Source organism: Nothobranchius furzeri, chromosome 18 (assembly GCF_043380555.1).
Source record: "Nothobranchius furzeri strain GRZ-AD chromosome 18, NfurGRZ-RIMD1, whole genome shotgun sequence".
NCBI lineage: Eukaryota > Metazoa > Chordata > Actinopteri > Cyprinodontiformes > Nothobranchiidae > Nothobranchius > Nothobranchius furzeri.
In genome coordinates, this window is record NC_091758.1 from 24,258,004 (window position 1) to 24,272,089 (window position 14,086).

Genomic DNA, 14,086 nt, shown 5'->3' on the forward strand with positions numbered 1-14,086 from the left:
TAATTTTGCTTGTGAACATGAGCAGGCCACTGAATCCCTGGGGAAGACGCAGGGTCGGCTGCCTCTTTTTCTCCATGTCCACGCCACCCCTCCCTTCCTCCATACCGTATTCTCTCCATTTTTTCCTCCCATCAATGCCCAGCACGCACACGAGCGTGCGTACGCGCGCACACACACACACACACACAGATGCACAAACCTTTCCTGAGCCCCAACCCTTGTGCTAAACCTCCCCATCACAACCTCTCCTCCTCTCAGTCCCCACCACCCCACAGTAGGGTGTTAGCAGCTTGCAGAAGCTGTTGCTATGGCGACAGGTCCTATCTGCACTCTGTCCCCCTGGCATCCCCCGCTCCAGGAGCGCAGAGAGAGAATGAGAAGATGCAGGAGAGAGTGAGATCGAGAGAGTGAGTTAGAAGATACAGGAATGAGAAGAAGGAGGGGAAAAAAAGAGGAACATAGAAGAAACTAAGATAAGGTAACACAAAAGGAGATTTCTGTTTGCAATTAAGTCTCTGATCACAATTGTTGTTGTGCACCAATGGTGACAAATTATCTGTAAATGGGCCCATCTGAAATGACTGCAGCGTGGGGAGAAATAAAGTGCAGATTGAGCACGGTTGCCGAGAGCAAAAAGAAGGAAGGTAGATTTAGTATGCAGCTGGACTTTATTAAAACCAACCGGCCTGAGGAAATACAAAAAGATCCAACTGAGCTTTTTTAGTTCATGTGGTAGCACATACAGCACTGTCTATATTTAATGTTCCATTTCAACTCCTCTCAATAAAGAGGAAGACTTGCAAAAAGGCAGATTTCACCAAGACCACAGATCTATGGGAATGTGTCTCAGCAGTTCTGCAGGGAAACAGTGACTGCTAATGCAGCAAGAACTTTCAGGTAGAAGAATAACAAGTGTGCACCTTTAAGGAGCGACATGCAGCGATGCTGCATTAATTAGTTGATTTTTGCAGTTGAGTTAAATTTTCTTCTAGCATCAAGTATGGACGAGCCAGCAGATGAAGGAGCTTGTAGAAGAACCGACTGGTACCAGTGAAAGCTTTAATGTCTGACAACTAGGAAAAACAACAAGAATATGTTTCTTTTATTTGAGGCAGCTGGAAGTTCTTCAAACCCCAGGGGAGACATTTTCAAATGCCTGGAAACATTTACGGTGTTTAATCCGTAAACTACATTTTAATGGGCTTATCCTGCAGCGCCGCAGAAACACCGTGTCACAGCATCAGGTATGAATAATACAGGACTTGGACTATAGACACGAAGCGGATCACATTGCTGTGGAGACACTACATTAAAGCCAGTGACAGGTAACATGAAAGATTTTAATCAGTAACATCATTTAGTTACATTGTAATGAGATGCAACTTGCGTGAACGATACTTTGACAGTGTTACAGACCCATTACTAACCCTAATCCAAGAAGAAAAAAAAAGTTAGCATTTTTTGTTGGCATCATGGTGAAGTCTGGAAAAAAAAGTCAGAGAATAATGTCTTCGGAGAAGCAAAGAGCTAAACCAGAGTGAACATCGGCACAGCCTACACTAATTTGATGAAGCCAAAGTTGGTTATGAAACCACAGTCTGATGATGACCTGGCTTTGTTGCTACTGGACTTGTAACTAATAATATTTTTAGTCCAACAGTGTGGGTCTTTTTAATTGGTGGCTTATTTGGTAAGATTTGGCTCATGTTGGCGTTAGCTTGTTGTTAGTGCCAGTTAGAGCCCACCCTCCCTGCGGAGAAAACTAATTTCAGCCGCTTGTATCTGCGATCCTGTTCTTTTGGTCACTACCCAAAGCTCGTGACCATAGGTGAGGGTAAGAATGTAGATCGACCCTTCCGGCTCAGCTCTCTCTTCACCACGACAGATCGGTACAATGCCCACATCACTGCAGACGCAGCACCAATCCACCCATCGATCTCACGTTCCATCTTTACCTCACTCATAAGCAAGACCCCGAGATACTTAAACTCCTCCACTTGAGGCAGGACCTCGTCCCTGACCTAGAGAAGGCATTAATGTATATATATAAATAAAAATAAAAATCCACCCTGCCTCATTAGGATATTAGGGCCATTTTCACTATTGGAACTTCCAGGGAATTTTATCGGACCTTCACGGTCTACATTTCACCGGGCTGGCCCAAAGAGCCACTTCAGGAACCAAACGACTACCTGCACTGGGGTATTGGAAATGGCCCAACAGAGTAGCTGGGCAAGACTTGTGGCTATCTCATGCTGATTGGCTGCAACTCAGTGGGAAATTACGGCAGATATCACCAAACAATTGGCATTTGTAAGCGTGCGGGCAAGCAGAATGTAATGGGGAAAAAAAGCAGCGTTGACGCTGCTCTAAAACTGCCATTTCTAAAATCTCAAAACCAGAAAATGTGAAGGAAATCTACTTACAATGCCGTAATTTACACAACTTTGTGGGCTCCTACAGTTCCCTAAAAATAGTGTGACTTCTGTTCATTGAACACCACTTTTTACATCACACAGCTGCTCTCTCAACATATCCCCTAAATGGTGTAATACAGCATTCTATGAAAGAATAAATCTTCATCATTATTGATTTTCATCTGTGGCTGAGGGCCCCTATTAATGCTGATCAGTGACATCACTCACTGCCAAAATGGTCATGGTATACCGATGCCTTAACAAGTCCTTACAGAGCATATTTGTGTATGGAGATGCAACGGCAGAGAGGACAGAGGCGGCACATTTTCACCATCACCTTCCTCCCGCCAACAAATGTTCCGGAACTCCTCTAGTTATTATGTATAGCCCATGCAGTAAACTAGTTGTGTGCTTTTGTCTACAGGAACTAGGTTTCGATACAACTTTAGGCTAAATTATTTTGATTTGGATCATAAACGTTCACCAACCTTTAATTGAGGCAAATCACAACTTAAAAAATCATTACCCCCTTCCGCAACTGAGAACTGGCTCAACTGAGAGTCTTGGCTCCCTGTGAAGACGCCATGTTGTTCTTGCCTTTTACCCTCCGTACAACCCACCATGTTGATGAATAATCTATCAGAGAACAAAAGAAAGAATCTGGGTGGTACAGCACTGTATGTAGATGGGTTATACAGACTAGCATTGATTCTTACCTTGCCATTTCCCTCTCCCCCTCTCTCACCCATAGGACCTACCGGACAAATCAATAGTGCTCAACACATTATTGACCTCCGCCTGATACCTTTCACAGGGATAAAGACAGAGACATAAACACTGGATGGTGAGTGGGGAGAAGCAGGAAGCGATGGTAAATGTATTTCGTGTGTGTGTCTGTTTTTATGTGTGGCCCTGCCTGGAGAGGCACTAATCTACATTCTGGTTCACACTGATATGTACCTCATCACTGTCTCCTTGACCTGCTGTCCTTAGCGCACAGAGTGTGTGTGTGTGTGTGTGTGTGTGTGTGTGTGTGTGTGTGTGTGGGGGGGGGGGCCTGAAGGAGTGAGGATGGGAGACGAGAGGGAAAATAGCTGACTGTGGCGATCGAGCCAATTCATCCACCCAGTCAAAACAGTGTGTTTCGCTCGAAAGCAACAGGATACGGCTGCTACTCTCACCGTCACGTCTGACAAACAAATGCACACACAAACATGAAGCGCACAATCTCTGAAGACCCAGCTGGTCCTCAAAACTGGCACAAGTTGCACAGCAAACACACACACACACACACTTGGACTAAAGCTGCTGCCAAGGTAGAAGTACCAAACTAGACAGAAGGACTGGCGGATGACAGCACTAATACACGCTGCAGACACAATATCCACTTAACCGATGCTCCAGACAAAGCAGAGGGGTAAAAAAACAAAAAAAACAAAAAACAAAGTAAATCAGATCAGCTATGAACCGGAATAAAACCAGGAATATTAAATCAAAATGAAACTCAATGAACATTATGCCAGGTGTTGAAGAGTAGCTGAAAAAGAATGGTGTCCTCCATTTACAGCATCTACTGTTTAGGATTCAGGTTCATCATAAGTCTGTTTGTGTCAAAAACTCTTCTGGGTTTCCTCTTCTCTCTTTTAACTGCAGCAAGGGAGGCAGGTCTGAGTGTTGTCTGTGGCACAGGCAGGATGAGAGTGCTGCCTTAAATGAAGGATTCGTGCTCCGGTGTGGCAGAAATGTTGCTGATGGGCGAGTAGAGGCCAAAACAAAACCCTACCATCATGGCTTCCACACACAGCTGTAAGTTATCCTGAAGTCAAGGTGAGTCGTTACACAGGTTTGTTTCTTTGATCGAACCGTTTAACCCGCGTCTTCGAGAAAACATTTATGCTACTTTTACAAAAAAACAAAACAAAAACAAAACAAAACCCTACCATTTGTTGAAAAGGATACTCCAAAAGATGGAAGTACAAGTGGACTTCCTAATCTTAGTATAATTGCATCCAAAAAGATATATTTTCTTGTTCTTGAACATTTATCAGCCTGGTATGTAGAGCATCAACGGTGTTACAGTGTTATGGTCCGAAAGATATACCCCACTCAGCTGATAACAGAACTCGAAGAACAGAACCACGGCATCCTGCTGTCAGCAAACACTGTAAGAGGTCAACTGATGGTTTCACTCAAGATGAACACTCACTCTTGAAATTAAAATGAAAAAACATAAATGGTAAATGGCCTGTATTTGATATAGCACCTTCTAGAGTCCTGGAACCCCCCAAGGCGCTTTATAACACAATCAGTCATTCACCCATTCACACACACATTCACACACTGGTGGGGATGAGCTACAATGTAGCCACAGCTGCCCTGGGGTGCACTGACAGAGGCGAGGCTGCCGAGCACTGGCGCGACCGGTCCCTCCGACCACCACCAGCAGGCAAGGGGGGTTAAGTGTCTTGCCCAAGGACACAACGACAGCGACAGACTGAGCGGGGCTCGAACCTGCAACCTTCCGATTACAGGGCGAGCTCTTAACTCCTGTGCCACCGTCGTCACCAGGCTAAAGACCAAAGGTGAAGATCATTTGCTGCTGTGGCCCCCAGACTCTAGAGCTCTCTCTCCCTGAGCCTGAGATCAGTGGACTCAGTGGTCTCCTTAAACTCACCTGTTCAGGCTGCCTTGTGTGCGACCTTCATCTCCCTCTCCTTATTCTGCTCTTTCTACTTTTTCCGCCTTTCCCCATTTTCCAATGATTTGCCTCTTTCCTATTCATTTTCCCTCTTCCTTTTCTTACATTATTTTTTTACCACAATTTTTTCTCTCATTTTAAACATATTAGTAATCATTTTAGAAGTTTTTTTTATACTTACATTTTTTTGTGAAGCCCCTCGTGATTTTTATCTTGAGAAGCGCTATATAAAAGATCATTTTCTTTCTTTTAGCTGCCCCATTTATCATTTCTGCATTTTCCTTTGATGCTGATTTAAAACTAAAGCAAAGAAGTGAAGCCTATCACAAATATGGGACCCCTTCTATTTGGAGAAGCAACTCAATTCAAGCAGAAACTGGCAGCTGAATTTGTTTAATACATTTAAATTCTATAAAGTATTGTAAAGTGTTTTTTTTAAATAAATAGTCACTGACCAGTAAATAAAAAAATCTGCTATCACATGGTAGAATCTCAATCCATTCAGGCACCTAGACGGGTTCACACAGGATGACTTTTCACTGCTCCATAAGAGACATGTGTTCTGGTCTGATGAGTCTGGATTTCAGCTGCAATGTTCAGATTGTTTGGTCAGAATTTGGCGTCAGCAACACGAAAGCATGCATCTATCCTGCCTCTGATGGCAAAAGGAAATCCAACTGTAGACTATTTTTTCCATAATGTTTAATCCACTGGTTTCATCTCCTCGGAGGTACAAGGGATTGTGGGTAAACAGATAGATTAGCTGATCAATCCTCTCCCAGTAATGGAGGTAGCTGTTGTGTTGCTGGTGATGAGAGTGAGAAGGAAAGAGGGGCTGTGGGAAGAAATAGAAAGAGTGAGACAAAATGAGGAGGAGAGGAGTGAGACAAAGGGGAAGACTGATTTAGAGACACAGAATGAAAACGAACGGGGTAAAAAGAGATGCAGATGTGGAATTTGGGAGAGTATGATAGGAAAATGGTGAAAACCAAACAGAAGTAGAGAGAAGGGAGGAAGAAAATCAAAGTGACAAAAAGGAAGTTGTAGAAGAGTGTGGAAAATGTAGAATTTTTTTTTATTTAAAATAAATTAATCCACCAAGAAATACCTGTGATTCTCTGTTTAAAGTGATGGTGTGGATTTTTCCTGGCGATAGAGGGCAGTACATATCTAAACCATTGCAAGTAAGCAGTATTTTTGCATTTGAGTAAGACCTTACCAATGGATGGCCTTTAGGGTCCAAAATCCTTGGGAGCGCAATTTTTGAACGAGTACATCATCAGATCGTTCAACCTCCAGCAAAATGTCAAGCACATTTCACCACTGGCAATGAGCGAAGAGGTAAACGTGTAAAAAAACAACGTTTATGAATGTTGCAAGTTTTGTAACCGCTTGTTACAAATCAGTAAATTTGTTTTGTCCTCATGAGTTCACGTAGAAAGAAACATGGCGTCGCCCAGAGACCCGCTCCCATGTATTTTAGACACGTTTTTTGGGTTATGTGTTCCGAAGCCGCCAATATTTTTCAATTCAGTAGGAATCATTTAATTAATTTTCAACAATACGCAATGTACACAGACCTGAGTCAAGGCGCGGTTGCATGACTGTAGTTGGTACAGAACTCTGCAGCTAGATTCTTGACAGGCACTAGACGCAGGGAGCACATCACCCCCATTCTGGCATCCTTACACTGGCTCCCGGTGCATTTCAGGGCCAAATTCAAGTTGTTAACAATGGTGTACAAAGCTCTTAAGGGAGATGCACCCTGACATCTAACTGGCCTCCTGCAGAGGCATGATCTGTCGTGGGTTCATCGCTCTGCGGACAGAGAGCTGTTGGTGGTTCCCCGTTCAATATGTAACTCAGGTGGGAATCGTGCATCCTCTTTGATGGGTCAGAGACTTTGGAAAGACCTGCCTATGGCTGTGCGCCTGTTTCCTTCACTTTTGGTTTGTCCCGTCTGAATACCCATTTTTACGTCTTAGCTTTCAACCACTAGGTGTTGTAGTTTGGCATCATTGTCCTACTTTATTTGTTTTAACAGTTTTTTTAATGTTTGTATTTGATTTCTATTTTAGTAGTTCTTAATAGTTTTATTTTTTTTTATGTTGATAAATGCTGTGTTTCTGACTGTGTTCAGCACCTTGGGCGTCTGAGAAGGTCATGAAAGGTAGTCTGGCCAGCCAGCCAGAGGCGTCAAAATATGTCAGCAAAGGTAAAAACAACCCCTCATCACACTGTGCACAACAAAGAATTAAAGAAAACTAATCAGAAAACAAACACAGTACGAACGTAACAAAGAAGAACAAATATTCTAATTCTGAGGCTGCATCCTTTGAAGGGCCCAGCCTATGTCAACCGTGTAGGCCAGGTACTTTGTCGACATTGAAGACAAGGAGTTAGCGGCTATAAATTTGGACGTTAAAGCCTTCATTTGTGCCCATCCTTACCTTGTTGTATGTCCTGTTGCTCAGCAACAGTAACAGCAGCAAACATAAGCTAGTCAGAATGTAGCTCGAACTTTTGCAGAGCTTTTGTATTATCGTTGGGGAGGAGCCATAGCAGCTTTACCGCCATACAAGCTCGTTTGACAAAATTTACATTTAGGGACAAATACTGCGTAAACGACAAAAGCCTAAAAACACTACTGGTTTAAGATTCTAATTTGTAAAGTCAGATTTTATTCCTGACACTTAATGCTGTAATTCTCTCCCCATGTCCACCTTTATAACAATATCAAAAATCTCCTATTTGGTCCGCAATGAGTCGTGAGATAGGGTGGAACTTTGCTACATAGCTGTAACATAATTAGCCTTCAAGCGCACCCTTGAAGGATGCAGCTCCTGAATTTGGAAACAGTCAAAGTATCAAAAACTGAGTTTTAGCTTTTTTTTTTAAACTGAAGTCGGAGACAATCGTAGAGTTGGAAATTTCTGGGAGCTTTTTTAAAAACTCTCTAATGAGATAAGAAACCCCCTTCATGAGATATTTGCAAAAAATAAATAAATAAAAATAAAAAACAACCTCAAACAGACAAAATCATTATTACTTAGGTTTTAGAAGTACAAAAGGTAGTTGAATCTAGAAGAGGATCAGGGAGAGATTACTCAAAAACATACCGGAGCCACGTTCTAATGCCAGGGTGAACTAAGACGAAGAGCCGTTCTCTTGTGATCGGATCACTAAGGATGCAAGTTAATGCCAGGTGTGAACAAAGCTTATGAGCTTTAAACAGATCAGCTCAAGAGAATCAGTGGGTAGAAAGTAGCCACCTATAAAACAAAACATATCAGTTTAAATAAGTATCGCCAAAAAAAGGATGCTCTGTAATCACCTCTGGCTGGCAGAGCAGATGCTATGTAATCAATTAACAATTTTCCGAGTAAATTGCTGCTAAAATACCTTCATATGCAACTTATTTGAACAGATCATCAGCTGAATGATTGGTAAATTTGATGAAAACAAAAACAAACAGTAACAGAGAAACACCACTTCACATTTATCAATCAAAGAATAAAACTGAATCCAGATACTTTACCAACTAACATATATTCATAACACGATTATGACAATACAGATGCTCAATAATGAGGGCATTCTCTACATTAGATTTAATAAGCCACCTAGGGAAAGCTTATATAAAGAGATCAATTCCACAAACATAAAACAAAATAAATCTGAGGGTGAAAAAAATAAAAATAAAACTTGTGCACAAGAAGCCAAACCTCACAAACCAGTCTCTCAGTGGATTAGTTACTAAAAGCAGTTATCAACTTCTGCATTACAGTTACGGAGGATAAAGTAAAAAAGCAGCCTTGACAGTAACCGCGACCCTCTGCTGTGTGTCTGCACCCAGCAGAGCAAACTGTGATAATGCTACTTTAATGCCTGCGTGCAATCTGACAATTTCACAAGAATATAAACCTCTTTTGAGGTGAAATGTCTGAGTTTTCCTCTCCTGACGGACGCCTCTAACCGGCTCATTCTTCTGAAACCAGCAGAGAAGACTGCTCAGAGGCGAGCCGCTGGGGGCCGGAGCCAGAATTAAACCAGGCCCATCTCCTAACTTTATCACGGGTAAAGGCAGACAGAAGGAACCACATACAACACACATCTACATGCATTAACTGGAAGGTGGGTGTGAGCCCAGTCACCCTCTTATGGGCTGGTTGCCAAAGACACCCCCCTCCCCCCCATCCAAACCCAAACACACATAAACACACATGCACAGACACACACACAAATCCCTGGCTTAGCCTTGGCCCTGTGCTGGGATTACTGGATTAGAACTCTATTCCATTATCTCCTCACACTACACAGCGCATGCACACACACACACAACACTGTCTTGACCAGAGGATAGACTGAAGACAGGCTACAGTGTCAGTCACAACCGACGACCTTTACACATACAAGAACACAGATGGTTTCTTTTAACCCCAGCAAGTGAAAAACTTTCCTTTTGACCATCTTTAGATTTTATTTAGAACATCGGCAAGAAATGTAAACTTGGTGAGTTCTGAAAAAAAGCAACAAGCTTAATATAAAAGCTTAAATCCTTATAAACTCTGGAAGTGTGGTTGACCCCTGACCTATGACCCTTAGAGACAATGAAACAACTGTTTCTTCTTCAGAATTTCACAATTCAACACTCAAAATTATATCCAAGTTGAGTGAATGTAAGGAAACTATAATAAGACATCCAGTCAGATATTTTAATTCAGAAAGTTTGCAAATGATAATCACACTGGGACAGCGGTGTCCAATTCTGGTGTAACTGTTTTATTGGACCCCTGTGGATGTAAACAGATTGTTTTTGTAACGTTTTCTGTAAATTATATGATGCTCTGTTAGTTAGACATTATTTTGAGTGGTTTCCAAAAGCGTTTACTGTATCTAGTCATAGTTGTATCCTTAATTGGCAAATATTGTATCACTGAAAGCACAAGAATCCTAGCTTAGGTACATAGAAAGAGTGTTGTACAAAGATGCCAGTTTGACCCTAAAATATGTAATGTAATGGGACCAATTCATCAGCACAACAAATATTTGTCTTAAAAAGAAATCGGTGAAGGGGTCAATCTTATGCCGATGAATGATAAATTTGTCCAATCGCCTAGATTACAACAATGTTTGCCAGTAAATTGTGTTCAGACTGTGGCGCAAATATTAAACGAAGTTTTGAATTAGTAAAAAAATAAATTGAGGAATTTAATGAATCGAACCATTTCAATCATTCGATGATTAGTTTCAGCCCTAATAATAATAATAATAATAAATTTTATTTGAAAGCACCTTTCAGGACTCTCAAGGTCACTTTGACAACGGATACATAGCACAACAACATCATAAAATCATAGGTAAAATTATTTACTACAGCGAATAAAGGTTATCCAAGATCACTGGATGAATCAAGAAATAAAATATTGATAAAATATAGGCAATAGTCAAATGCTTCGCTCAGGTGCATTCAGTAAATTCAACAATATGATCACCTTTAGCACTAATATTTGTCCTGGCCTGTAAGTGTGTTCCGCCAGTCACACGGAATCTGTGTGTTTTCAGCAAAGATTTAAAATGTTGAACAGAGGTTGCTAAACGAATTGCTGGAGGAAGTTTATTCCAGAGCCGGGAAGCCTGAGAGCCAAAGGACCTAAGGCCCCTAGAGGATAGATGTACACGAGGTGTCATGAGTAAATTACTGGTTGTTCAGCGAAGGGTAGGAGGTGGTTTGCAATGGCTAAGGAGGTTACTTAGATAAGTAACTGTGTATGTTAGAAGGAGAATTTCAAATTCAATACGGTATTCCACTGGTAGCCAGTGAGGCTCTTCAAGAACTGGAGTAATATGTTGAGAGGAAGGTGTTCTGGTGATGATGCGGGCTGCAGCGATTGTACCAGTTAAAGTCTGTGAATACGTTTTTGTGGAAACCTTGCAAGTAGTGCATTATAGTAGTCAATGTGGGAGGTAACCTTCGCATTAACAAGGGTTTTCGTATCATTTCTAGAAAGAGATGCACAAACCCGATTGATGTTCTGAAGATTAAAAAAAGCACAGCGGATTTCATTTTTAGCATGAGCTGTAAATGAATGAATTAAGTCGGAACCTTTTACTACAGAACCACAGGAGACATTAGGTATAACTCAAGAGTCTACGCATAAAGTGTGTGTTGATTCCAAATGTCCATCACCATTAAATTAAACTCTCATGCTGCAATGGTGGCTGACACATAAACACATCTAGCATTTCAGCTCTGTGACTACCTCAACCGGAAAAGGGCAGCTTGCCAACTCCAGGTTGGGAGTGAGGTCCTACCTCAAGTGGAAGAGTACAATAATCTCGGGGTCTTGTTCACGAGTGAGGGAAGGAGGGAGCGGAAGGTCGACAGGCGGATTGGGGCAGCGTGTGCAGTGATGCGGACCTACAGTCGCCACCTATGGTCATGAGCTTTGGGTAATAACCAAACCAAACAAGATCGTGGATACAAGCGGCCGAAATGAGTGTTCTTCGCAGGGTGGCTGGGCTCAGCCTTAGGGGTAGGGTGAGGAACTCGGACATTCTGGAGAGACTCGGAGTAGAGCTGCTGCTCCTCCATATCGAGAGGAGTCAGTTGAGGTGGTTTGGGCATCTTGTTTGGATGCCTCCTGGACGCCTCCCCAGAGAGGTGTTTCAGGCATGTCCTGCTGGCAGAAGGCCTCCTGGTCGACCCAGGACACGTTGGAGAAAGTACATATCCGAACTGGCCCAAGAATGCCTTGGGGTCCTACTGGAGGAGCTGGTGGGAGTGGCCGGGGCGAGGAGGGTCTGGAACTCCCTAGCTGGGATGCTGCCCCTGCGACCCAGATAGGCGGAAGAAGACGAGACGAGACCCTCCACTGTGTCAGGTTGGATTTCAAGCCTCCATGTTTCTTAGATCTTGTATTCAAGAAGTCAGGGATCAAAACAGCCACTTTCCAACTAAAGGACGATTTGACGATTTATTGAGTGATCTACCTAGTTAAATAGAGTTTGAGCAAGAAAAGGGTTCCTTGCCCTGCTTCACTTTCGGAAAGTTATTGTATAAAAAAGAAAATACATTTGAAATCGTTAGAGAAACATCCCAGAAATGTTCACACATAGAGTCAAGGTCATAGAAACAGAAAGAAAAATGAAATCAAAGAAAATTGGGAAAAAAAAATTCAACTTTAGTAGTCCTGGCTTGAATGACCCTGAACTAGACACAAATGGGTGCTGCCGTGTTTCTTTTTTTAAACCATGAACACTGTTTACGTGTGCTTCAGCAGCCATTCAAAAACATAAATGTTATAAGGCAACAGAGTAAAAACACAAACAAAAACTACTGGCAGGGTCCATCTGTCACTTACATAGTCGTGGAAGGCCTTTGCCTCACTGGAGTGTTCACACGTCTCTCTTCGGTCTGGAGCTGCACAATACAAATCCCAGAATACACTAAAATGAAGAGAGGAAGAAGAGGTCAGAGGTTAGCCAACAGAGCAATACAAGCACATGTGCAACAGCTATTCATCATAACCCATTCACACACACTCATTATCTCCCCAGCACTCTTAAACCCACCTCTTATGCACTTGAGTATCTTTGTAAGAGGGACACGATGGCAGTGTCACCCTCTCAATCAACCTCTCACTCACTCAAAACACACACACACACACACACACACACACACACACACACACACACACACACACACACACACACACACACACACACACACACACACACACACACACACACACACACACACACACACACACACACACACACACTCACACAGACCGGACCCCCTCTACAGATCTTGAACTTACACTTTTACAGTTACACTGCTCTGTGACATCCTCAGAATACTCGGGAGTGTGATCCACGTTTGACCACAACAGAGAAACATCAGGTATGTATCTAGGCTCCCCAAAGGAAGAAAAACAAAACCCCAAAACAATCACAAACGGCTAACCGCGGTGCTAGCTGGGATCTTCTTTTGAGCACCAAAACTCTATACAGCAACTGGAACAGCAGCACGGCTATCACGACGACTAATCAGTCAGATGTTCCGGCGAGCTGCTTCGCTCAGACATGTTCAACGTAAATTACCTGAATGTTTTCAGTCGCTTACAGCACATCAAGAAGCTAAAATACTTTAAAAAGCTACTTAAAATAAATAAATAAATACCAGGTAAATCCAGAAAAGGCGTTAGTGAAACTTACTCTTCTCCTTCAGGGCAGGTTTGTGATGTTCTCTTATAAAAAATATAACTGTCAAAGTAAAAGTTTACTTTATGTGTGCAAAGATGGAAGCACTTTAAACGGTTAAGAGTAAATATTTTGATTTATTTTTGCCCATTATGAAGTGTGTGTCAGTGTAACAGTTACAAATATTTATCTTCACTATAGTCAAAAGTTTCCTCAATGGCTTTAGTTCAGAAAAGATTTTAAAATTAAGAAAGACTGATAGGCTAACCGCTAGTCATAAAGCAGCCGATGTATGTTTAAGCTCTCAAATCTGAAGGTGGCTGAGTTTAAACAGGTCAGCTTTGATAACTGTGATCCAATCTGAACTTTTGAGGTTATTTCCACAAATGTACACTGAAGAACGTGTGCACACACAGACTTTTGCCACAATTCCTGTTCACTTAAGTATTTTACAGAAGGAGATGTTCTACTGGAGATGTGCTCTAATAACATAAAATACAAGTACAAGGCTGTGAAGGAGCATCTATCTAAAATAAAACTTTTTTGAATGATGCGAAAAGCGTGACGTGGAGTGGAAATCACTGTTTTTCAGTCAAGGCAGAATGTTGAATGATGCTCTGCGATGACTCTACGTTTTGATATCAATCCCACACGTATTTGAATGCATCCACAATATTGACGAGCGTGCAGAACGCAACATAGAGGTCAGCAGATAAAAGCATGAAGCAGCAACTCTTACCAGCACAAAGGCTTCACACACTCACAC

At 42.1% G+C, this 14,086-nt stretch overlaps 1 protein-coding gene across 4 annotated transcripts in view; it reads right to left on the reverse strand.

The window, feature by feature from the left end:
* The window catches only part of zgc:110158 (single-stranded DNA-binding protein 3), a 51,843-nt gene that overhangs the window by 13,531 nt on the left and 24,226 nt on the right, over positions 1-14,086 (reverse strand). For all 4 annotated transcript variants that reach the window (XM_054741731.2, XM_015969711.3, XM_015969710.3 and 1 more), the window contains exon 4: positions 12,480-12,564. In XM_054741731.2, coding sequence (XP_054597706.1) covers positions 12,480-12,564 — 85 coding nt within the window. The remainder of the gene's footprint in view (positions 1-12,479; positions 12,565-14,086) is intronic.